Here is a 26,978-nt window from a genome sequence, read left to right as displayed (position 1 = left end):
AAGCACTCCAGTGGGTAATGGTTCCACAGAGAAGCATGAGCCTTGGAAGGAGCCCTAAAAATAAGTTAGTGAGAAAACCAGGTGTGTTGGCATCCTGGCAGTCAAGAGAAGAAGGTGTTTCAAAAGCAGAGTGTTTGAATTAAATGGTGCCGAAATGGTAAGATGAAAGTAGAACGTTCTGTTTTGGAGCTCAGAACTTAAAATGCAATTAACAAGCTAAAAGTTTTGACTTTCTTCAAGTACATTAAGGAATGCTAAGGTTCCTGCTGTTGGAACAGAGTTAGAATTATCCTTTGGGCTTCCCTTAGAAATTTTCTTCGTTCAGAGGAAATTATATTCCGTGCTTAGTCACCGCGCCCTGCTGTGAGGCCAGCTGAAGGCGACAGACCTACTAGGAGAAAACTTCCTCCTAAACCAGCCTCACCCCACAACAGCCGTAAAGCAGTCCTCCAGTCGCCAGGGGCCGCCGTCGGGCTCCTCGCGGCCGGAAGGGAGTGTGGCCCAGCACGGCCTTGGGGTTTCCGCCGTACGCTTCAGGGTTCCGCGCGCTCTTTACGTCCGGAGCCTCCGGAGTAGGCGTTTCCGGCCATTCATAACTCTTAGTTGGTGGGTCTTCGCTTGTCTGATATTGTGCACTATCGGACCGAGGGGGTAACAGCGCCGCTAGGATGAAGCTCGTGAGGTGAGGATGTGACCAAGCGAGGTGGGACCGTGAAGGGAGGATTTGGGCTGGGCTCAGAAGCTGGGCTGCTCCGAGGCGGGAAACCGCGTGCGTGCGGCCTGCTAACGGCCTCTGGCGCCCGCCCCTCCCGCGCCCATATTGGCGGCGCCGAGGGTGCTGGAGTCTGGGTCGCACCCGGACCCAGCGTGTCTTCCAGTAGGTGAGTGTGAAGGCCTAGCCGTTTCTTGTCATCTAGTGTGTAGAGGCCTTAAACGCCTGACGTCCAAGTTCGCTTTCGGTTAGTAACCACTTTGCAGTGAGTGCTTGGTTCCAGTAGCTTAGAAGCTGCATGAGGCTAACTGGAAACAACGACACCTATGTGCAAGTCAAAGAGGAACTAATTCATAAATTTGCGACTTTAAACATTTTTTACAGTCTCTAGATTATTTCTCATTTAGGATACGGTTTTGATTTATGAGGATTTTCCCAGTATAGAGTCATCATTTTAATTGTGGCTGACTATAAAGATATTTTTCAGATATTTCTCGCGTGTTTTCTGTCACTGTGTCAGTTGAGTCTACTAAAGACTTGGAGGCCTGGAACATAGGAGCAGAGAGTTGCAAATAAGTTGCAAATTCAGCAATTATAATTATTTAGCTAGTTTCTATTTTGTTAAGTCAAAGATTGTTGTCCTCGATTAGTTATTGGGCACCTGTTACACTGTACATGGGTAATAGAATTTAAATATTTATTTTTTAGTTTTAAGGGACACAGTACCCTTATTTTACATTTACGTGGTGCTGAGGATCGAACTGAGTGCCTCAAGCATGCTAGGCGAGCACTCTACCACCGAGCCACAACCCCAGCCCATAGGTGATAGAATTTAAAAAGCAGCATATCTGCCATTTTGGAGCATTATGTGTAGTCGTGAAGACAAATGAATAGGCAGTTTCTATGTTTGAAATAACAAGATTCTGCGGAATTTTGTGTTGGGGGGGCAATTTGTAGAGGAGGCAATTAAGATTAAGTTTCAGGGTCTTCCTCATAGTTTCCCGCAGCCCCATTCAATTTTTATTTGAACTATAATATTGAGTAGAAAGTTTCAGAATTTGTTCATACCTGGTAGTCTAAATCATAATCTTTTAAAATTAACTTTCGGTAGTATACTTTTTGATTCAGTTCTCATTTAAAGATGTTGTTATGATGGGATTTTCATGTAACTTTTTTTCAGTTTATTTTACTTTAATTTGCTCTATTTAGTTGTACATGACAGTAGAATGCATTTTGACAACACCATACATAAATGGAGTATAACTTCTCATTCTTCTGGTTGTACATGATGCCTAGGGTATAATGTCCAGTTCATTCTACTATCCTTCATAACCCCAGATCAGATTCTCTTCACTCCCCTCTACTTAACCCAAGGCCGCAAATATATAAATTCTCCATCCCCCCTCCACCACCAATTCTTTTTGGTACTGGGGATTGAACTCAGGGACACTCAACCACTGAACCACATCCCCAGTCCTTGTTTGTTTTATTTAGAGACAGGGTCTCACTGAGTTGCTTAGTGCTTCACTTTTACTGAGGCTGGCTTTGAACTCTGGCTTTGAACTCTCCTGCCTCAGCCTCCCAAGCTGCTGGGATTACAGGTGCATGCCACTGTGCCCCGCCCCCAAAGCATCATTTTTAATGGTTATGCTTAATCTTGTTTTGTATCTTTGGTACAATATAGAAATGAAATTTCTTCTTACTATAGAATGTATTCTGTTCTGTACCTCAGTTCCTCAGTTGGGACCATCATTTTTTTCCTCATCGTTTTCATAACTGAGGGGGAGATTGATTACTTTTCTCCTGATCTTCCTGATGTCTGATAAACTTCTAGTTTTGCCAATTATCAAGAAGCTGTTTGACTGTTTTCCAAAGTGATTGTACCATTTTTTGTAATATGTTCTATTTGCCCTTCATCCTCATCAGCATTTGTTGTTGTCAGTCTTTTTAATTTTGTTCATTGGGTGTGTACAGGTATCTCCTTTTAATTTGCATTTTCCTAATGACTAATAATGTTCAGCACTTTTTCACTTCTCCATTGGTCTCATGATTTTTACCCCCCCTTGGACACTTTACCACTGAGCATGTTTCCATCCTTTTTTATTTTGAGACAGGGTCTCTTCCCAGTTCCCAATCTGGCCTTAAACTTGCAATCCTCCTGCCTCAGTTCCCAAGAAACTGGGACTTTAGGCCTGTGCCACTGTGCCCAGCTATCATGAATTAATTTTAATTTCTTAAAAAAATTTTGGTACTGTTGATATAAACCAGAGAACTTTAACACTGAACTACATCCTCAACCCTTTTTATTTTTTATTTTGAGATAGGAACTCACTAAGTTGCTGAGGCTGGCCTCAAACTCGTATTCCTCCTGCTTCGGCCTCCTGAGTCACCTGGATTATAGATGTGTGCTATGTGCCCAATGCAAATAACAGTTTGTGTTAGGATGCTAACATTATTCTTTGTAAGTATTGAGGGTATAGTTCAGGGAAAGCTAAAAATGTTACACAGATTACTAATAGAAATTAATGTGAATAGCATTTAGCAGATTTTCAGCATCAGGTAATTTTATCCTTTCAGCTCTATAGATAGGCTTTTGAAGTGTTAAAGGTAAAAATTAATGGTTTTATTCCTATTTTCCATAGATTTTTGATGAAATTGAGTCATGAAACTGTAACCATTGAATTGAAGAATGGAACACAGGTCCATGGAACAATTACAGGTATGGAAACAGTTGGAATATTTAAATTTAGACACTTCTTTTCATTTAGGTCCCCCCCGCCCAAAAAAAAAAAAATCTCTGCTTGCAGACCACAATTCTTTTTTGGTTTCTTAATGAACATTGTCCTAGTTCTAGTATAGATCTGCAATTTTTTGTGAGTAAATTATTTAATTGACCTTACGTGGCCTTACCTTAAAGGCACTTATGCTACAACCAAACTGAATTCCCCAGGTATCCCGTTTTCTTGCTTTTCTGACTTTATTTGTGTGTGTTCTTCTGTATTGAATGTTTCTTTCAGAATATATTATAGAGCTTTTATTTTCATTGGGATTGTGTTCCCTGTTAGATTGTAACATTTTTTGAGGATGCAGTGTGGAGTTTCCCTGTCTCATTATGTTGTGTAAAAAATATGTGGACAATGAGGGGGGTGTTAGGAAACCTTAACTTGATCTACATAAGGCAAGTAGTATTCACATAATATTTTGGAGTATTTTGTTTGCTCACAGTAGGTTTTCCAAAATTTTGCAGAATTTATTTCTTTCTCTCTCTCTTTTTTTTTTTTTCTTTCTTTTTTTAATTATTTTTGCTATGTTGGGGATTGAACCCAGGGCCTCCCACATGCTAGGCAAGTACACTACTAAGGTATATCCCCAGCCCCCAAATTGCAGAGTTTTCAAAAGAATTGATGGGCCAAATGAAAGACAATACTCTTGGAGCATATGTTTCCATTCTCTAAAATACTGAAATTTTATATTTGTATCTGAGTAAATCAAGAAAAATGTAAAGTATTAAACTGACATTACTGGTGATCATATTACAACTTTACAAGTTGCTATGGAAGGAAATTAAAACAGTATAAGGGGGGCTGGGGATATGGCTCAAGCGGTAGCACGCTTGCCTGGCATGCGTGCGGCCTGGGTTCAATCCTCAGCACCACATACAAACAAAGATGTTGTGTCTGCCGAAAACTAGAAAATAAATATTAAAAAATTCTCTCTCTCTAACTCTCTCTTTGAAAAATAAAAACAATATAAGGTTGTAATATAGTCTTAGATCATACTGCGAAAGTTTAATTGCTGTCCTGTTGAAATTCTGCAACTACCCCAGTGCAATAGTGCATACCTGTAATCCCAGTAACTCTGGAGGCTTGAGACAGGAAGATTGTAAGTTCTAGACCAAGCCTCGGCAACTTAATGAGTCCCTAAGCAAAAATTAGTGAGATCACGGTCTCAAAATTTTAAAAATAAAAAGGACTGGGGATGCAACTCATTGTTAAGGGGCCCCTGGCCATTCCCAGTCCCTCTCCAACCTCCTCCACTCCCTATACCCCCTTGGCGCACCCCCTTTCACCCCAAAAGTAGTTTCGAGTGTGTTGCTGGAGGTTGAACCCAGGGCCTCCTATATGCTAGACAAGCATATACTACTGAGCCTTATCCCAAACTCATGCATTACTGTTAATTTTTGCAGCATTGGGGATTGAACCCAGGGTCTTGCACATGCTAGGCAAGTGCTCTACCACTGAGCTACATCCCCAGCCCCAGAAATTTCATAAGTAGTGATTCAGTCTGTTCCCTCAGAGCACTGTTTTAGGTATTATGGAGGAGACAATGTTCTTCCCTCATTGGAACCAGAATCTAGTGGTGGAAGTCATAACCTAAATAATATAATGCAAGTTTTATCTAATATATAATAGGCACTTAATAAATGGATGTCCTGCTGGGTGCAGTGACAAACACCTGTAATACCAGTGATTTAGGAGGCTGCCACAAGAGGATTCCAGGTTCAAAGCTAGCCTCAGCAACAGCAAGGCGTTAAGCAACTCAGTGAGACCCTGTCTCTAAATAAAATACAAAATAGGGTTGGAGATGTGGTTCAGTGGTTGAGTGCCCCTAAGTTCAATCCCTGGTTACCCCCCTCCCAACAAAATAAAATAAATGAATGAATGTCCCAGCGGTGGGGACAGTTATAATAAGTTGAGGGAGCAAATTTGGTTAAGAATCCTATTCCCAGGCTGGAGTTGTAGCTCAATGGTAGAGTGCTTACCTAGCACTTGTAAGAAACTTGGTTCAATCCTCAACACCACATAAAAATAAAATAAAGTTGTTATGTTGTATCCATCTACAACTTTTCTCTCCACACTGACAAACCACTGTTAAAAGTTTCTTGTATCATATACGAATACATACAAACGTAAATAATACATATTTATTTAGTCACCACAACAGGGACAGTCATACTTTACCATAAAAATAGTTGGGATTAAATTAAAATGACTTATGATGTGCTTCCTGTAATGTAGACAGAGTTTATTCATTTTCCCCCTCCCCCTGCATGGATCAAGGTGTTCAAGAAAATAGAATGTATTATGAGTATATTAATTTCAGGAAAAAAAAGAAGTCTTGTTCCTCTCACTGGAAAGGAGAAGGATAGGATCAGTAATACTGAAAAAAATTAGGCAGTTTTGGAAAAGTTGAGACTTCTGTTGTTTTCTGATCTTAGCTTTCTAAGGCAAGAAATTAGGTAGGTCTTTGGTTATCCCATTTGTTCAAATATAATTTCATAAAGGCATCAATAATCAGGTGTTTCTGCTATAATGCCATATATTCATTCTGAAAAACCTTGTTTTGTGTTTTACAAAGTCTCATACTAAAAATAATGGCTTACTGAGAAAAATAGGTTGGGAAAGAACACTCAAAAACTTTGAAACTTTGTAATCAAAAGCATTGATGATCTTTTTTAAAAATATAGTCAAGAGCTGGGGCTGTAATTCAGTGGTAGAACACTGATTAGTGTGCATAAGGCCCTAGGTTTGATCCCTAGCACTGCAACAAACAAACAAAAACAGTTAAAAAGATAATCTTAAGTTCCTAGTAATAATAAAAAATACTGTAGACTCTATAGGACTTTATTTTCAAAACAAAGATGAGAATAGTTGTGGCATGTGGTGTATGTAAGTTACAAAGACAGAGAACTGCCAATAAGCACCTTTCAAACTTGGAATAGGAGAAGAATACAAGGCGTAAATGGACATATGTAACAATCAGGGCCCTCTAGGGCTTGCTATATTCACTTCTATAAGCATACCTAGCTGTGTAAAACAGTAGTATGGCTAGGGAAAAATCTCACTGAAGGAAAGATGGCTGATTTACATTGGCGTAATTCCCTAATGTACTCATTGCACGTGTGCTAAATTCTGTCGAGAAACACTGCAAAACAGATGTGCTCTTACAGTACAGTATTAACTGTGGCTTGACAAATTAATTGGTTGCCTTAATTATTGTGCTAATAATAATGACTATGCTTTTTTTCTACTTTAGGTGTAGATGTCAGCATGAACACACATCTTAAAGCTGTGAAAATGACCCTGAAGAACAGAGAACCTGTACAGCTGGAAACATTGAGTATTCGGGGAAATAACATTCGATACTTTATTCTGCCAGACAGCTTACCTCTGGATACACTACTTGTGGATGTTGAACCTAAGGTGAAATCTAAGAAAAGGGAAGCTGGTAAGTTTGAAGGATTATAAATGTTTTAGTATGCTGTTTTAAATCCTAATGCACTATTCCAAATACAACATTTGTGAACACAGGTGGTTTTGTTGTTGTTGTTGTTTTGTTTGTATGTGGTTCAAAGTTTCCTGTATTTGCAATGAGTGCATATAGTATTTATTATTTAAAAGATTATTGCTCTTTTAATATCTTGTACCTTTGTGCATGGCCTGATCTCTTCACACTAGAAGATTTGGAGGTTGACTTTATGCCTGATATTTTAAAATACCTTAATGACTTTGCATAGAATCCCCCTTTGTTTTTTCTCCTCTGTTGTTGTCCTAGGTGCTTGTCCCTAATAGTTAAGAAAACTTGCTAGTTAAACTTCCATAATTTCTTTCCTTTTGCTCATTCTCATATTCCTACTTTGGAACCACCAAAAACAAAAACCACTTCTGACAGTTTTGGTTTGGGTTGGGTTTTGGTGCTACAGGGGAATTTAACCCAGGACATTTCACTATCTAGCTACATTCCCAGCCCTTTTTTATTTTGAGACAGGGCTTCACTAAGTTGCTGAGGTTGTCCTAAAACTTGCAATCCTCCTGCCTCAGCCTCCCGCTAGATTACATATGTGTGCCACCATGCTGGCTTCTGGCTGATTCTCTCTTTTTTGGTACTGGGGATGGAACTCAGAAGCACTCCATCAGTAAGACACATCCCAGCTCTGTTTTGTATTTTATTTAGAGACAGGGTCTTACTGAGTTGCTTAGCTTCTTTCCCTGTGCTGAGGCTGGCTTTGAACTAGTGATCTTCCTATCTCGACCGCCTGAACCTCTGGGATTATAGGCATGCGCCAACATGCCCAGCTGATTCTCTAATTCTTATTTTTTCTCTCTTGTTTTTTCTTTGCCTTTTTTATTTATTTTCTGAGAAATGTTCTTATTTTTAAATTTTATTTATTTATTTATTTGTAGTTTTTAGTTTTCGGTGGACCTTTATTTTATTTATTTATATCTGGTGTTGAGAGTCAAACCCAGGGCCTCACATATGCTAGGCAAGTGCTCTACCACTGAGCCACAACCTCGGCCCCTGAGAACTGTTCTTGACCTTTTCAAGCATCCTCCCTTAATCATTTTTCATAGAATCTTGTTATTTTGTGGATGTAGTGCTTTTTTTTTTTCTGGTAAGGTTAATCTTAGTTTTGCTTTTTTAAAGTTTTATTCTGTATTTGACATTGTTAGATCTCTCTGTTTCTCTGTGTGTTTCTGGGTATCTATCTGCGTGTCTGTGTGTGTCTCTCTTTCTCTTTGTCTTTTCCAGTACTGGGGATTGAACCCAGAGGCACTCTATCATTGAGCTACATCCTAGCCCTATTTCCTTATTTATTTGGGGTGGGGAGTACTAGGGATTGAAGCTAGGGGCACTTAACCACTGTTCCACATCTCCAGTCCTTTTTTATATTTTATTTAGAAACAGTCTTGCTAAGTTTCCCAGTCTGGCAGCCTCCCAAGTCTCTGCAGTTACAGGCATGACACGGTTGGACTTCTCGACTAGTGGGTCTCATTGTGAAGTTGTCCCAAAGTAAATGCGTTCTTCACTAGGAGATCCAAAATTTCAGGATCTCAAAGTCTTTTGTAGTGCTGTTTTTCTCAGCTCTGCTTCCTTGGGATAAGTATCTTCAGCCAGCTTTATAGAAATAGGGCTGGGTGTTTTGTAGATATTCATTTAATATAGTGACTTTGAGACTTTTTTGCTCTGTACCCACAGAAATATATTTTGCATCTTGACTTGCTTATACCTATAGCTGAAACAAGAGTCTCATAAAAGTTTAAAAATATAAAAGTAGTGGTCTTTTTTTTTAAATTTTTTATTAGTTGTAGATGGATAACTATTTTATTTATTTGGTGCTAAGGACCGAACCCTGTGCCTCACACATGTTAGGTAAGCGCTGTGCTACTGAGCCCCCCGAAAGTAGTAATCTTAATACAAATGTGGTTAAGTTTCCTATTCTCTTGTCTTTTGGTTAAAAAATTTTTAAGAACCATTTGGTTGTAACACATACCTTAAAAAAACTTTTTTTAAACCCTCTTCTCCCTCTCAGTCCTGTGCTCTCTACTTAGCAAGTATTTTTGAATCTGAAGTCTTCTGATCTCAAAAGAGATTTATTCTGCCTTTTCTTTCCTACTTACCTGTCAGGGAAATAATGATTAGCTTTCCAGGATGAGGAAGAGGAGTTCCAGTCTGACTGATTCACAGGAAGAGTACCAATTTTTGTTTGTTTGTTTTCAGCCCCCTACTTCAAATCATCTCATCTCCTCCTTCCCAGGTCCTAGGTTTTTCAGAAGTCATTTCCTTTACTAAACATTTACAGAGGCCTGGTGATGTAGCTCAATAGTATAGTACTTACCTAACATATATAAGGTCCCAGCTTTGAGTCCCAAGCTTGGGGATGGGAGGGCGGAATTTACTGTTCCATCTACTTTCTGACTAAACATTTTTTGAAGTCTTTAATCCACTGTTTTTTTTCTGCTTTTCTTTTCTCTTTTTTTTTTTTTTTTGCATGTGTGTGGTGCTGGGGTTCAACTACTGAGCTGCATGCCCAGCTCTCCTTTTCTATCATGAATAGTATTTCAGAAAGAATTGGAGATAAATCTGGTTGATCTGCATTACTTTAACAGAAGACTTACTCCTTAATGCTTTGAATCAATGTGTATGACTAGAATCAGTGCAATGATTCTAAAAATTTTGGAATGCAATCCATGTCAGGTATTTCTAATATTACTGTCTAAAGATAAAATAAGCGTATTTGTATGACAAATCCTCTGTCACTGTGATATTCAGCTAGGGTTACAGTGACCAGGTGTCAAGGATATTGCTATATGAATTCAAGTGGAAGATTATGATTGGACTTCTAAGATTCTAAAGTTATGAGATTGTTATTTGATGTAGTATGTTTAAATTTTCTTGGCTTTGAATTAACATAGTTGGAGTGTAGTGAGTAACCAAAAATCTGACAAGGTTTTCATGATCTGTTCCACTGATACGTTCTACTATTTTGATATCTCTTCAGTCTTCTATGGGGTCCAAATCATTTGTTTCCTTTTGTTGTGAAAATAAGATATAAAGAAAAATACTTTTAAACTTGACAAGTTTCATGGTAAATTCAAGTAAAACAAATATAACTGTCTTTGCACCAGCAGTTCTTCATTCTGCATGATGAAGGGGGCATTTGCTTTGAAGTTTAACACATTTTGAGAGAAGCTGAGTTTTCTTTCCTATAGCTGCTGTAAAAGAAGTTGGGCCTGGTTGTAAGTTGTGATTACAGTGTAATCCCAACAGCTTGGGGTTGAGGCAGAAGGATCACAGATTCAAAGCCAGCCTGAGCAATTTAGCAAGACTGTCTCAAAAAGAGGGGAAGAGGGCTTGGGTTATGGCTGGTCCATAGAGCACTTGCCTCACTTAATATGAGGCACTGGGTTTAATCCTCAGCACCACATAAAAAATAAATAAATAAATAAAATGAAGGTATTGTGCCCATCTGCAACTAAAAAAAGAAGAGGGGAAGGGGGTCGCTGGGTATGGTGGTACATGCCTATAATCTCATCTACATATGTTTCTCAGTACTAAACTGCAACAGCAGGAACAAAAAAGGGCTATAAAGTTGTGGGAGGCTTGTATGTAAATGCTTTTTGTGGTGACCAAAAGACAATTTACCTTGCTTTTCTTTTCCCTCAGTTGCAGGAAGAGGCCGAGGCCGAGGTAGAGGAAGAGGACGCGGCCGTGGAAGAGGAAGAGGGGGCCCTAGGCGATAATGTGTCTCTTGATTACTGTTTGAAAGTGATAAATGACTTTGAGATTTTTTTGTACAGGTTTTGTTTGTTTGTCAGTTTTTAATAAACATAAGTGTGGGACAGAGTTGTCTGTTGACTATATCAAATTAAAATTCCAGTTGTTTCCTGTACATTCATGAAATTAACAGTGAAAACTAAGCAATTTCATTTTTAAATGATTAGTCTTTAAATTAGTTTGTTTTTGTGGTGCTAGAGAATCAATCCCAGGGCTTTACACACATTAGATAAGTGCTCTACCACTTAGCTACATCTGCAGCCCCAGTCTTTAATTTTTTTTTTTCAGTCTTTAATTTTTTTAACTAAAATGTTTTTCGCAGTGTATATGCATGGAATATATATATATTGAACATGTATTGAATATACCTTTTATTGTTTTACTCTGATTTTATTGCATGAAGCCTATCTGTTGGTCAAATAAGTTATTCATGGCATTTAAGAAAGTCCTTATGAAATGAGGATCTAAAATTATTTTTCCTCTCCTCCGCTGATAGTCATCTAAATCAAAAGTCATTGATTTTGTTGTCATTGGTTTCTTGAGTTAAAATTCCAGCTAATGTTCCCTAGATTTGTGAGCAGTGTTGAATCTGTCAGTGTGGAATGTCAGTATCAGGGGCCTCCTTTATCAAGTAGTTTTATAAGGCATCCTTTAAGAACAAAAGGAAAAGTAACTTTTTGATAATAAAATCTAATTTTTTTTAAAAGAACTTAACCTTTATTTGTTTTTATGTGGTGCTGAGGATTGAACCCAGTGCCTCACCCATGCTAGGCAAGCACTCTACCACTGAACTACAGCCCCAGCCCTCTCCAGTTGTTAATAAAGATTGTAAATAATTATTTTAATTGAGTAAACTTAGAGGGAAATATGTCTCAGTAGATAACAGTTCCTTGTAAAGCTTACTATGATTTGTTCATATGCTAAGGAAAAAACTTACATTGAGTATGGCAGGGGAGCTAATCTTTTTTATTATTTTTTATATATATCAGGGTTTTAATATTTTAAATAAGAATTTTCTACAAAGATTATTACTTAATATAGCCACTTTAAACAGTTACATGAATTGAGAGTAAAAGTGAGGTGTTTGTGTGTGTGTAAGAAGTTGGTATAAAACTTGTGGAAATCTATTTTTTCTCCTCCCATCAAGTAAATTCAAATACTTATTATTACCATTATTTCCATCTATTGTTTGTCAGTCACTGAGGTTACCATATCATTTTATCATAACTGCAGCTGTGGTCAGACAGCTTTATCACAAATTCATGATGATTAAGACCAATGAAACTGGGTGTGGAGGCTCATTCCTATAATGCCAGCTACTCTGGAGGCTGTGCTAGGAGGATTACAAGTTAAAAGCCAGCCTTGACAACTTGTTGAGATCCTGTCTCAAAAAGAGGGCTGAGGTTGTAGCTCAGTAGTAGAGTAGAGCGCTTCCCTCACGTGTGGGGCACTGATTTTGATCCCCAGTACCAGATAAAAAATTAAGGCATTGTGTTCATCTAAAACTAAAATATATGTGTGTGTATATATATATATAGAGAGAGAGAGAGAGAGCGCCGAGTGCTAAGTAGCCCCTGTGTTTTCAATGGCCAATACTGCAAAAAAATAAAGGATCTTTTTTGGTGGTGGTGCCATAGGTTGAACCCAAGGCCTCATGCATTTGGGGCAAGAGCTATACCACTGGGCCACATCCCAGCCCTACAATCATCTTACATTAATTTCAGTAGTAATAAATATGGTTGGCCCTCCATATCCATGGGTTCTATATCTGGGGATTCAACCAACCCAGGATCAAAAATAATTGGAAAAAAATTGTGTCTATACTGAACATTTTTTTTTTTCTTGTCATCCCCTAACAGGGCATAGCAACTATTTAGCATTTGAATTTTATTAGATAGAAATAGTGAAGAGATGATTTAAAGTATATGAGTGGTTGGGATGAGTAGCTCAGTTGTAGAGCATGTCTCTAGCATACATTGGGCCCTGGGTTCAATCCCCAGCACACCAATGTCTGCAGGGGATCCTGGATCCAATTCAAGGGACAACTGTATTAACATTGAACCAGTATGAATAAACAGAACCAATTTTTTTTTTTTTTGTAAATTAAACTGGGCTGGATGTGGTGCATGTTTGTAATTCTGATTCTGCAAGCTGAGGCAGAAGGATTGCAAGTTTGAGGGCAGCTTCCACAACTTAGTGAGACCATGACTCAATGTGGCTCAGTGGTAAAGTGCACCTGGATTCAATCCCTGAACCACACATATTAAAAAAATAAAAAACCTGGGAGAATAAATACCTAGATGTCATTCTTTACCATCTGATCTGGCAGTGCTCCTATTGATTGTATCCAAGCAGATGGCAAGGGAATGGAGAAGAGATTTGAAAGGGTCAAATAAAAAAGACTCCTGCCTTTGTGGAGCTTATGGTCTCAAAGGGAAGCATATATTAAATACAAGTTAATAAAAAGTTGGAAACTGACCAAAAAGTATTTTATATTGTACCCACTTAAAAAGTATGTCGGGCCAGGGTTGTGGCTCAGCGGTAGAGCGCTTGTCCAGCACGTGCGATGCCCTGGGTTTGATCCTCAGCACCACTTAAAAATAAATAAAATAAAGGTATTGTGTCCAACTACAACTAAAAAATAAGTATGTCTTGGCAACCTATTGTGATTTTAATCGAATATCATATTATAAATTTTATTTTGAGAGATGTGTCTGGGATGTTGCAGGATGAAATAAAGTCCAGTAAGACAGTAACTCAGTGGGTACTAGGTTGAGCTTATTCCACTAGAGGTCATCGTTTCATTTTTATGTAAAAGGGCTCAAATTGTGTGAAGAAAAAACTGTTAGAACTGATTTAAAGGAAGCTCAGCAATGTTACAGAAAACAGATCAAGTATAACATGCCTCTCTTGTCCCCTGCACCCCCAGTAATGGGGGTTGAACTCAGGAGTGCTCTACCACTGAGTTATATCCCCAGCTTTTTGATTTGTTTTTGTGTTTTTGGGGGGTACTGGGGATTGAACCCAGGGGCAATTTACCACTGAGCCACATCCCCAGCACTTTTAATTTTGAGACAGGGTCTCACTAAATTGTTGAGGCTGACTTTGAAGTTGCCAGCCTCCTGTCTCAGCTTCCCAAGCCACTGGAATTTCAGGTATAAGCTTCTGAGCCTGGCCCAACTCTTCTTGAAACAGATCCTGCTAGCTAAATTGCCCGGGCTAGCCTCTGACTTGCAATCCTCCCAGGAGCCTCACCCTGGGATTACAGGGGTAGCTGGAATTAGCCACCAAGCCTGGTGCATATATGATCTTAGTGCTGCTTTTATTTTTCTCCTCCCTGTGCTGGAGATTGAACCCAGGGCCTTATGCGTGTAAGGCAAGACTTACTGTACGGCAGAGCTATGCCCATGTTGTATTTTGTACACATCTGATACCTAAGGCTCAGGATTTTATATTTGAAATATAAGTTTATTTTTATTTTGCAGTACTGGGGCTTGAACCTGGTGGTGCTCTGCCATTGAGCTACATCCCTAGTACCCTTTTTTAGTTGTAGATGGATACAGTACCTTGACTTTATTTTTATGTGGTGCTGTGGATCGAACCCAGGGCCTCACAAATGTAAGGCAAGTGCTCTACCACTGAGCTACAACCCCAGCCCCATTTTATTTTTTGAGACAAGATTTTGTCAAGTTGCCTGGGCTACACTTGAGTTTCTGATCTTCCTGCCTCAGCCTTTCAAGTAAAGATTTATTACAAGTATGGTCTGAAAGCCCCAAGAAATATCAGAAAATCAAATTTCACTGTAGCTTTTACCTTATTAAAATTGAGTTCTGCAAGGATGGCTATTTTGAAATGTAATAAAATAGTCAGCAAACAAAATTTACATAATCTTCTATAACAGATACCAGCTAATAAAAAGCTCATTCCTGAACATCTAACCTAGATAGTACTTCTTAAGATAATGCCTATTATAAACCAATAATGTACATTTTCTAGAGACATTAAAATGTCTGATATTGTTCTGTATTATTTAATGTGAAATTCCAGTGGATCCAGACAAATTCTGCAAATGCAGGAACATGATTATGGTGTTTACTTGTATAAGCTTTTTGCTCAGTAAAGTTGTGTTTTCTTATCCCTTTGGGGTTTGTTTTTTGTTTTGCTTTTTTTTTTTTTTTTTGTAGTTTTGTAGTTCTAGGATTGAGCCCAGGTCCTCTACAACTGAGCTACATCCCAAGCCCCTATCCATTTTTATTTTGAAAGAGGGTCTAAGTTGCCCAAGCTGATCTTGAACTTGTGATCCTTCTGCCTCAACCTTTAAAGTAACTGGAATTATAGGTGTGTGCTACTATGTCAGACTTTCAGAAAGTGACATTTGGTTTATATATTCCACATATTGTGGGGAAGATTAGTATATAATGAGAGTGAACTTACTAGTTGTCAAATACAATTAATTCTTGGTATTCACAGCAGTTAACATGCTATAAAGTTTAGTGGTAGAGTGAATATTGAACCATTGTTGCTGGGTAGATTCCTGCAAGCCTCTCATAACATTTTCTTTTTAATATTTATTTTATTTTTTTAGTTTTCGGCGGACACAACATCTTTGTTTGTATGTGGTGCTGAGGATCGAACCCGGGCCGCACGCACGCCAGGCGAGCGCGCTACCACTTGAGCCACATCCCCAGCCCCATAACATTTTCATTACTTTGTTTTATGTGTTTCTGTTTGAAGACACTTTACCTAGTATATAGTAATGACTTATGAACATTGCATACACCAATTAATACCTGAAGGAAATTTATCTGATATACTTATTTTATCTGAAGGGCACATCACAGCCTTCTTGAACCAAGGAACACCAGCTACCACTACCCCTGGAGGCCATTTTAGACAACAGAACTGAAAATAAATAAATAAATAAAACAATTCTAAAAAGACCACGAAAAGGACATTTGCCTAGTGTGAGAGCTAAAACAAGAAGGCAACCTCCTCTGGGGAGATGCAAGTCAGGTGACAATTTTTGCTGCTCTGCAAGTGTCCATGCATGTCTGAAAGCACCGCAAGTATTGATTTGGGGTTTATAAACAAGTTTAGCAAGTAGATGACTTACAGAGTTTGTGAATAATTAGGATTTGCCATGTATAACATTTTGGTAAGACTATACCTAAGTAATTTATGTGATTTGTTACCAGTGTTTTGGGTTTGGGTTTTGCAGTGCTGGGGATTGAACCCAGGGCCTCCATAAGTATGTGTTCTACTGCTGAGCTACGCCCACAACTCTGTTAGTACCTAAAATAATAGCACATCTAAAGATTTATGGCTTAGATCTTGTGAACCTTGAGACATCTAATCTGGTTAATTTGACTCAAGTGGAGCCACATTAGTTACAACAACTACTTTAACGGATTACGTGCATTGTAAATCTTCCAGGAGAGAAAGATTTTCCAGGTTTACTAGAACTGTAATTTTCTTTAAGTACTTGTGAAGCAGGGCCCAGTGGCACAGGCCTGAAATCCCAGCAGCTCAGGAGGCTGAGGCAGGAGGATTATGAGTTTGTAAGCCAGCCTCAGCAGTTTAGTGAGGCCCAAAGCAACTTAGCGAGACCCTGCCTCAAAATATATAGATAAGGGCTGGAGATATGGCTCAGTGGTTAAGCGCCCCTGGGTTCAATCCCTGGTACCAAAAATAAATAAATAAATAAATAAAAATTACTTGTGGGCCAATGACACAAATCAGCTGTAGCTTTTTTAAAAAATAATTCCAGTCATAAAACAGAATAGTAGCATATTCTAGGGTGGGAAAACTGAAACAGTGCAAATTCCCCCTATTTGTAGATTTGCTACAGTTGTCCTGGTGAATTTTTCCTCTTTTTTTTTTTGTATTGGGGATTGAACTCAGGGGCACTCTACCACTGAGCTGTACCCTATCTCTTTTTATTCTGAGACAGGGTCTCACTAACTTGGTGAGGCTGGCCTCAAATTCATAATCTCTTGTCTTGGCCTCCTGAGTCCCTAGGTATAATATAGACATGCACCGAACACCTGGCTCCTTTATATATATATATATATTTTTTTATTTTGAGACAGAGTTTGACTAAATTGTTTTTTGTTTTTGTTTTTGTTTTTGTTGTTTTAAAAGAGAGAGAGATGAAATGAGAGAGAGAGAGAGAGAATTTTTTTAATATTTATTTTTTAGTTTTCGGCGGACACAACATCTTTATTGGTATGTGGTGCTGAGGATCGAACCCAGGCTGCACGCATGCCAGGCAAGCGCGCTACCGCTTGAGCCACATCCCCAGCCCTGACTAAATTGTTTACTGCCTCACTAAATTGCTAAGACTGGCCTCAAAATTCTGAACTTTCTGCCTGAACCTCCTGGGTTGCTGGGATAACAGGCATGTACTACTACACCCAGCTTAATTTAGATTTAATGCCATTGCCATAAAGGAATATTTTAACTGACAGAATTAATTATTCTTGTTAGCTGACAAATATTTGCTTGGTGCCAGGTTCTACATTAAAGCCTTTTATGTGTTATTTCTTTTAACCCTCAGAACAACCTTGTGTGGCAGCTGGGATTTTATGAGAAAATTTATGCCCTGAGAGGCTAGGTAACTGCCCTGTAATTCCCACAGTGTTTTTGGTTTTGTTTGTTGGTTTGAGACAAGTTCTCACTGATATATTGCCCAAGCTGGCCTTGAACTCCTGGGTTTAAACTAATCTCCTGCCTCAATCTGCTGAGTAATTGGGACTACAGGCATATGCCACCATATCCAGCAGTTCCCACAGCTTTTAAGCAACACAGCTGGAATTTAGATTCAATTCTTAAAACAAAGAACCCTGTATTCTTCTACTGGTAGACTGATTCTGATGTTCATTCTGAAGAAGGAAGAGGCTATAGGAGATGAATTGTTGTTCTAGAACAGAATAGAAAGGAGTATGGGAATCTAACCAAACATTATAAAATGTTAAAATCAGAGAAAATTATCTTGATACTCATTTTTTAGTCAAATTTCTTTCTTTTTTGTCCCTCCCCGCCCCCAACACACACACACATGTAGTGGTGGGGATTGGGATTTTAACTCAGGGGCATTCTATCCCCACCCTTTATTTTTTTAAAACAAGGTCTCACTAAGTTGCTGAGGCTGGACTTGAATTCTTGATTCTCCTGCTTCCTGCCTCAGCCTCTGAAGTCACTGGAGATCATAGACATGCACCAAATTTCATTTTTGATCTATCAAGAGTAGGTTTTGTTGTTTTGTTTTTTAAGTGGTGCTAGGGCCTTGAACATGCTAAGTCAAGTGCTCTACCACTAAGTACACCCCCAGCCTCAACAGTAGTTTATTTATTAATGCTTGGTGCTATGGAAGGTAGAAGACCATTTAGGGCAGGCTCATAGAAAGTTAATTTTTTCTAGCAATTGGTCAAGGTATCACAAAAACTTTATAGATTTTTCCCCCCTGCACTTTCATTCAGAATTCTATTCCAGAGAATTCAAGGGGTAAATGTTGACAAAAGTTTAATCACCCTGTACCACTGAGCCACACCCCTAGTCCTTAAAAAAAAAAAAAAAAAAATGCTGTTGCTATTATTATTTTGGTACCAGGGATTAAACTCAGAGGCATTCAACCACTGAGCCACATCCCCAGCCCTATTTTGTATTTTATTTGGAGACAGGGTCTCACTGAGTTGCTTAGCAATCTCGCTTTTGTTGAGGCTGGCTTTCAACTTGCAATCCTCCTGCCTCAGGCCCGAGCTGCTGGAATTACAGGCATTCGCCACATTGCCCAGCTTAATTATTTTTATTTGGAGTTCCTTTCTGGCCAACTCAATTCTTTACTTTCATGGACCAAATTTCCACCCCTCTCTCTTTCTTTCTTTCTCTCTCTTTTTTTTTTTTTTTTTGCAGGGGGATGGGTACCAGGGATTGAATTCAGGGAACCACTGAGCCACAGCCCAAGCCCTATTTTGTACTTTATTTAGAGACAAGTTCTTACTGAATTGCTTAGTGCCCCCTGCTTTTGTGGAGACTGACTTTGAACTCTGGATCCTCTACCTCCTGAGGTTGGGTATGTCACCACTTAATTCTTTTTTATTATTTATTTTTAGTTGTAGATGGACACAATGCCTTTGTTTTATTTTTATGCAGTGCTTAGGGTGGAACCCAGTGCCTCACACATGTGAGGCAAGAGCTCTACCACTGAGCCACAACCCCAGCTCTCTTAATTCTTCTTGAGCCAATGTTTTATGAGCTCTGCTACTGTGGCTTCCTGTTTTAACAATAGAAAGGGGAACTTTTACTTAACTTTTGTTAAGTTGTAGTAATACTAAGATCTGTATTTACCTGTCTGTTGAAACACACAAAGACAAAGAAGAAAATACTCCTATATAATACTTGGAAGTTGTTTTTGAATGTGGCTGTTTCCCCCCCCCCCACATTTTTTATTGGTGCATTATAATCATACATACTGATGGCATTGTTACATATTCTCACATGCACACAATATAATTTGGCTAGTACCTCTCCCCAGCACTCCCCCCCCTCCCTGCTTCCCCTTAGTCCCTTTCTCTACTGATCTCCCTTTGATTGTCATGAGATCTGCCCCCATCTCTCTTTTCCTGTTTCCACTCTAGTTTATGCATATGAGAGAAAACAAACAACCCTTGAGCTTCTGAGTTTGGCTTATTTCGTGTAACATGATGGTCTCTAGTTTCATCCATTTTCCTACAAATGACATAATTTCATTTTTCTTTATGGTTGACTAAAACTCCATTGTGTTACATATAACACATTTTCTTTATCCATTCATCCATTGATGGACATCTAGGCTAGTTTCATAGTTTGGCTATTGTGAATTGTGCTATTGTAAACATGGGTATGGATGTATCACTGCAGTATACTGACTTTAATTCTTCAGGATAAATACTGAAAAGTGGTATAGTTGGGTCAGATGCTGGTTCCATGCCTAGTCTTTTGAGGAAACCCCATACTGATTTCCATTGGGGTTGTACTAATCCCAGGAACAGTGTAAAAGTGTTACTTTTTCTCCACATCCTTTTCAAATGTAGCTATTTTTTTTTTTTAAATATTGGGAGTCACATTTCTGAAGAATGTATGTCATTTACTTGAAAAAGATCTACTGTAGATACATGGATGAATAACAGTCTTATCCATAGAGACTTTTTTTTTTTTGGTACCAGGAACTGAACCCAGGGGCATTTAACTACTGAGTCATGTCCCCAGCCCCTTTTTGTATTTTATTAGAGACAGGTTCTCACTGAGTTGCTTAGGGTCTTGCTAAGTTGCTGAGGCTAACTTTGAACTCCTGGTCCTCCTGCCTCAGCCTCCTGAGCTGCTGGGATTACAGGCATGCGAGACTGCGCAAGCCTATAATGTAAACTTTTAAATATTTGTTTCTACCGAATACCTTAAGATAAATTTGTTGCATTTGGAAACTGAACTAGTTGATGGTATGGAGTTTAATACAAGTATGGCAGAAGAGCTAATTCTAAGTAATTATAAGTTTATAGCTTTTCCTCCTCTCAGATTTTAAGCCATATTTTTTTAAAATTAATTTAAAAATTTTTTAATGTATTTAAAATTTTCTTTGTTGGGGTTGGGGTTGTGGCTCAGTGGTAGAGTGCTTGCCTAGCATGCATGAAGCACTGGGGTTGATCCCTGGCACCACATAAAAATAAGAACAAATAAAATAAAGGTATTTAAAAAAAATAAGTTGCCTTAAAAAAATTTCTTTGTCACTTAGATATTATTCTTTGATAGCTTTACTGTGCCATACAATTCATCTTTTTCTTTTTCTTATTTCTTTTTTGACATGGATTTTGCTCTGTTGCCCAGGTTGGCCCCAAGCCCCTGAGTATAAGCCATCCTCCTACCTCAGTCTCCTGAGTAGCTAGGACTACAGGTGCACACCACCACATATGTCAAATTTACCCATTTTGTAAGTGTATATTTTATTTATCCATTCCTCAGTTAAGGGGCATTTGAATTGTTTCCACATTTTGGCTTTTGTGAATAATGTTGCTTTTAACATGCATGTACATGTTACTGTTGTATTGACACATATTTTCAATTCTTTTGAATGTATACCTACTGTAGTTCCATCATCCATCTAGGTTTAGGTGGAGAATCATTCAAGATCAGGAGTTTGAGGCTAGCCTGATCAACATAGTGAGATACTGCCCCACCCCCCTAAAAAATATACCTAAAAGTGGAGTTCCTGAATCATATAGTAACTCTATATTTAATACTTCCCACAACTTCTAGACTCCTCCAAAGTAACTGTACCTTTTTACATTCCCACCAGTAATATACAAAGTTTCCCATTTCCATATTTGCATCAAAACTTGTTATTATTTGACATTCAGATAATATTTTTATCCTTGGTTGCTCTAAAAATAGGAAATGCAATATTCATTTTAGAACAAATTATTGGTTTTCTTTTGGTTGGTTGGTTGGTTGGTTGATTTTGAGGTACTGGGAATTGAACCAGGGGTGCTCTACTACTGAGCCACATCCCTGGCCCTTTTTTTTATTTTGAGACAGGATCTTGTTAAATTTCCCAGGCTGACTTTGAACTTGCAGTTCTCTTGTCTCAGCCTCCTGAGTAGTTGGGATTACAGGTGTACACTACCACATCCTACTTGTACCAAATTATTGAATAAAGAGTCAAAGTTAAAACAATATACGTTCTAAAACTTCTTTCTTTTTTTCCCCTTCACTGCTTGGGATTGAGCCTAGGGTCTCATGCATGCTAGGCAAGTGCTCTACCACTGGGCTATTTCCCCAGCCCTAAACTTTCTGAGTTTGGGATTTTTTAAAATTTTCTCTTTTTAGATATATATGACAGTAGAGTTATTTTGACATATTAAACATACATGGAGTATAATTTATTCTAATTAGGATCCCATTCTTGCAGTTGTACATAATGAGGAGTTTATTGGTCGTGTACTCACATATGAACATAGGAAAGTTCTGTCCGATTCATTCTACCATCTTTCCTATTCCCATCGTTCTCCTTTCCTTCCTTCCCCTTTGTCTACTCCAATGAACTTCTATTCCACCCCCCCACCAAATACTTTTTCTTCAAAAAATTTTGCTGCATGTTAAAACATGACAATCTTATATTAAAATTACTATAATTAAGACTTCATTTTCATCTAATCAAAGTGAGATTTAGGAAAATTAGATACCAGTGAGATTTTTACCTGAATCTACCCTAGCTCGACTAGTGAAGAAACACACCACACTACGTCATACTGTTCTTAAGAGGTGAGACATACCAATATCTCAATGACTGAAATAGGGTTCTAATGAGCTATCTGCTCTTGAAACAACCTCCCCATCAGCTCTTGTTACAGATCACTACTAGAGGCTCATAATAATTGGCCCTTGTCCACTGGCTGCGGGGGAGCCCAAGGTCCTAGAGGAGAGCAACTGCAAGGCAGCTAAGGCCACAATTGGCCTGTGTTTACTAATGAACAGCCTTCACAGAGACAGAGTTGGCTATTTGAAGACAGAGCTGTCCCTGAGTCTTCCCTCACTAGGGAACCTCTTGGGTTAGTTTATTGCATCTGAAAAAATGAAGGCAACTGCTCTCTACAGCAAGGAAAGATTTTAATTCTAAAAGCCAAAGTGAAACATGGAAAGACAACTGACAAAAACTTCCAAGACCAGAGCTTCAGTTTTCTTTGTTTTGATCCATAGTTATTTTCTTCCCAATAAAAGCTTTCTAAATCAGGGATGAAATTTTGCACTTTCACTGAAGATAAGAATTTTCAGCAGGATGTTTCCAATTAAACAAGTAACTTCCGTGTCTTTTCCTTGTCAGAAGCGGATCCATATCTCCTTATGATCTGAATCTGGTTTCTATTCTGAAGTTTTAAGATTTGAGTGACAGCCTGGTGTGGTGGCTCATATCTGTAATCCCAGCGGCTCAGGAGGCAGAGGAAATAGGATCACAAGTTCAAAGCCAGCCACAGCAACTTAGTGAGGCCCTAAGCAACTTAGCAAGTCCCCATGTGTAAATAAAATATTTAAAAGTGGGAGGATGTGGTTCAGTGATTAAGCACCCCTACGTTCAATCTCTAGTTAAAAAAAATAAAATAAAAAGCCGGGTGCAGTGGCACACCCCTGTAAATCCAGCGGCTCAGGAGGCTGAAGCAGGCGGATTGCAAGTTCAAAGCCAGCCTCAGCAAAAGCCAGGTGCTAAGCAACTCAGTGAGACCCTGTCTCTAAATAAAATGCAAAATATGGCTGGAGATGTGGCTCAGTGGTTGACTGCCCCTGAGTTCAATCCCCAGTACCCATCCTGGCCACCACAAAAAAAAAAGATTTGAGTGAGAAGACTGGCTTTCTTTCTTTCTTTTTTTAATTGGGTACTTCCCCTTAACTGTGCAATTAAACTATTTGGTAATTATTTTTTGTTTATATTTTTAGAAATAGTGTACATCATCTGAGGGATTTGGCTAATACAAATCTGAATATGATGGTAGATTAAAGGAAATCAATACATTTTTTGGGAGACCCTTGTACTAGGGTCTCCTAGGGAAAAAACAAGGAGATATGCCCCTAGCCCTAATTACGTTATCTTTTAACATGCTTCTTTGTCCCATGAATTTTTTTTTTTTTTTTTTGGTACTGCGGATTGAATTATGGGCACTTTACCACTAAGCTACATTAACAGCCCCTTTTAATTTTGAGACAGGGTCTCACTAAGTTGCTTAGGGCCTCACTAAATTTCTGAGGCTGGCCTCAAACTTGCAATTCTCCTGCCTCAGCTTCCCAAATCACAGCTTACAGGCATGCACCGCTATGTCCAGCCCATGAATTTCTTATAAACTGGAGGATTGAAGTAATAGGATTGATATGCTTCAAGTTTCATTTCTGATTTTTAAAAAATATTTATTTTTTAGTTATAGGTGAATACAATATCTTTATTTTATTTTTATGTGGTGATGAGGATCGAGCCCAGTGCCCAACACATAGTAAGCGAGCGCTCTATCCCTGAGCCACAACCCCAGCCCCCTCAAGTTTCATTTCTTTGGCAAGAATACTTCATAGCTGTCATGATATTGTTTTTTTTTTAAATTTTTTTAGTTGTTGATGGACCTTTATTTTATTTATTGATATGTGGTGCTGAGAATCGAACTCAGTGCCATGTTAGGCTAGCGCTCTACCACTGAACTACAACCCAGCCTCATGAAATTGTTTTTATTGTATTCTTTTTTTTTTTTTTTTAAAGAGAGAGTGAGAGAGAGAGGGAGAGAAAGAGAGAATTTTAATATTTATTTTTTAGTATTTGGCGGACACAACATCTTTGTTTGTATGTGGTGCTGAGGATCGAACCCGGGCCGCACGCATGCCAGGCGAGCGCGCTACCGCTTGAGCCACATCCCCAGCCCTTTATTGTATTCTTTACAGCTTCTTATACAGTGTAATATAGTGGTTTAAAATGGGAGCCCTGGCATCATGCCCTAATTTCAAATACTAGTTCTGCCCTTCATTCTTTGTATGACCTTAGACAAGCTACTTAAATGTTCTATCTCAGCTTCCTCATCCATCAAACATGAAAGGTGTGTTGAGAAACTTAAAATAATAAATACACTTAAAGCACTTTGAATTTTATTGGACATAAGGTGAGCATAGGGCAGACCCAAGATGGCTATAGTTAGACTCCCTCACCAAGACTTCTAGTCAGCTATGTTTTTAGTATGTAATCAAGGTCATAAACACTCTGATTTAGCCTATGTACTTGAGGTCATAAATACTGCTTGTGAGCCTGCGCTCATTTATATATTCTGTTGGCATTGTGCCTTCTTTGGTCTGCACATAAAAAAAGGCCTATGGAGCATGGTTACAGGACCAAGGGCAACTGTCTGGGTTCAGTCTGAGGGATCCTCTTTAACAGGCCTGCAGGTTTACAGGGAGGTGATTCACACAGGGAAAGAGTCTCATGGTGCTTAGCTTCCCCAGAGTTCACACAAATACATTATAAATTCAATATTTCAACATATATAACCTAAAAAGAAACACATTTGATATTGAGACCCTTGCTAGATTACATTTACTTCCGTGTAAACATAGTTTAAAAATATATCTTGAACGTAAATTTAATAATTACTCCTATTTCTGTTAGGCCTCTGAATTTCCTCTAACCTTACAAACACTTCAACTTACTGCTTAAAGATCAAAAAATGTGAGGCTGAAGCTGTAGTTCAGTGGTAGAGCGTTTGCCTTGCACATGGAGGCACTAGGTTTGATCTTCAGCACCACATAAAAATAAATAAAGATATTGTATCCATCTACAACTGAAAAAATATTTTAAAAAAAAGATTTAAAAATGTGCATCTCTGAATTTTATGGAGTCTTTATTTTAAAAATAGGTCAATTTATCAAATTGAAGACCAAATGCCTATGTGTATTATCCTTTGTAAATAAAATGCTATTTTTTAAAATATTTATTTTTTAGTTGCAGGTGGACACAATACCTTTATTTTATTTTTATGTGGTGCTGAGGATCGAACCCAGTGCGTCATGCATGCTAGGCAAGCACTCTACCTCTGAGCCACAACCTCAGCGCCCATAAAATGCTATTTTTGAAATAGAAAAAAAAAAAAAAAAGAAAAGCCTTTGGGAAGACTTGGGGGTCAGGAGGCCTTGCTGCTGCCTCTGAAGAAAGCCTGGCCACTATCCCAACTGTGCCTCGCATCTTCTTTCATGTGCCAGGATCCCAGATTTTTTCTAAGCCTTAGCAGGACAGTGAGAGTTCAATAGATATTAGCTATTATTATAAATCTCTCCCCCGAAAAAAATCCCTTTTAACTGAACCCACGAAAGCAAGTCTAATAAATATTAATTTAGAGAGTATTAATCTTAATCATAGTAATAGTAATAATATTTTTTTCAGTTCTTGGGCTTGAACCCTCTGAGGTGCTCTAGTACTGAGCACCTCATATCCTTAGCCCTTTTCACTATTTATTTTGGGACAGAATAAATTACCCAGGTTGGCTTCAAACTTGTGATCCTCCTGCCTTAGCCTTATTGTTCAGAGAAAGACTAATGTGTGATATTCTAATAGATTGAATCTAGTAATTACTTTTCAATGTTGATGGATTTTTTAAAATGCATATTTAGCCATGATGGAGAGTTAGGAGTTATAGAACCACGGGACCCCTAGCTCCAAAACAGCTGCTCCACCTAAAATGGCTGGTGAATGGCCGTTTTAACTATCATCCTTTCTTTTTTGCGGGGAAGTAATGAAGATTGACTTTACCACTTGGGGTGCTTTACCACTGAGCTAAGTCCAGCCCTTTTTCCTTTCCTTTTCTTTTAAGACTGGGCCTCCCTAATTGTCCAGGCTGACCTTGAACTTCTGATCCTTCTGCCTCAACCTCTTGAATAACTGAGATTACAAGCTTGTCCCACCATGCTATGTCCAGGTCTCACCTGTAAGTCAGCTAAACCCAGATTCTAAACTTTGAAACTTCCTATTATTACAGTAATTAATACTGGTATATTCAGCTACTCCGAGTTTTCTTTGGAAGACCTAGAGATAGGGACAGAAACTTGAGAATCATAATAGCTCACTGATCCATTCTGAAGGGTCTTGTAAGTTCACATATATAACAGAATGGCATTGTTGTCTTTACCTGTGGAGAAACTGGGTGTTGTTAAACATTTGAACTTGGAGTAAAGGGGAAATGGAGAGGAAAGTCTATGGTGGGAAAAAGAAAAGCTTAATATGAATGAAAATTACAAATTTATTTAACATCACGTTATAAGGCTTTTAACTTGAGCTTTGGGAGTTGGAGAGGCTAAAAGCCAGCCTTTTATTTTTGTCAGATGCTTCCTGATCAGATCAAAATAGATAACTGCAAAATGTTCTAACATTCCAGGTGGAATCTAATTCCCTTTTATTTCATAGTTTACCTTTGGTTCAGCAAATGTATCCATTCCATATACTCTGTTCAATTTTAGTAAAACATGATTTGCAGTATACCAAAATTAAAAAATATATTTGTGAGCTTATGAATCAGAGAACCTGTCTGCCACCCACTTATTCCGTGGTGATTTCTTTCTCTCCAGTAAGTGCTAATGAAAACCATGATGATAGAGAGCCAGGAGAATATAGCATTTTTACACTGTACATATCAATAGTGCCAAATGGTGCTTGTTGACTAGTTTTTGT

At 38.5% G+C, this 26,978-nt stretch overlaps 1 protein-coding gene across 1 annotated transcript; it reads left to right on the top strand.

Moving 5' to 3' along the window:
* The first annotated feature begins 536 nt into the window (after positions 1-536).
* Snrpd1 (small nuclear ribonucleoprotein D1 polypeptide) lies at positions 537-10,837 on the top strand. The gene is made up of 4 exons (XM_027942918.3): positions 537-682; positions 3,355-3,431; positions 6,749-6,940; positions 10,658-10,837. Exons 1-4 carry the CDS (start codon positions 669-671, stop codon positions 10,732-10,734), a joined length of 360 nt encoding a protein of 119 aa, XP_027798719.1. The 5' UTR covers positions 537-668; the 3' UTR covers positions 10,735-10,837.
* Positions 10,838-26,978: the final 16,141 nt, after the last annotated feature.

Source organism: Marmota flaviventris, chromosome 16, assembly GCF_047511675.1.
Source record: "Marmota flaviventris isolate mMarFla1 chromosome 16, mMarFla1.hap1, whole genome shotgun sequence".
NCBI classification, from domain to species: domain Eukaryota; kingdom Metazoa; phylum Chordata; class Mammalia; order Rodentia; family Sciuridae; genus Marmota; species Marmota flaviventris.
The sequence above is the reverse complement of the archived record's forward strand: the minus strand, read 5'-3'. Positions and strand labels throughout refer to the sequence as shown.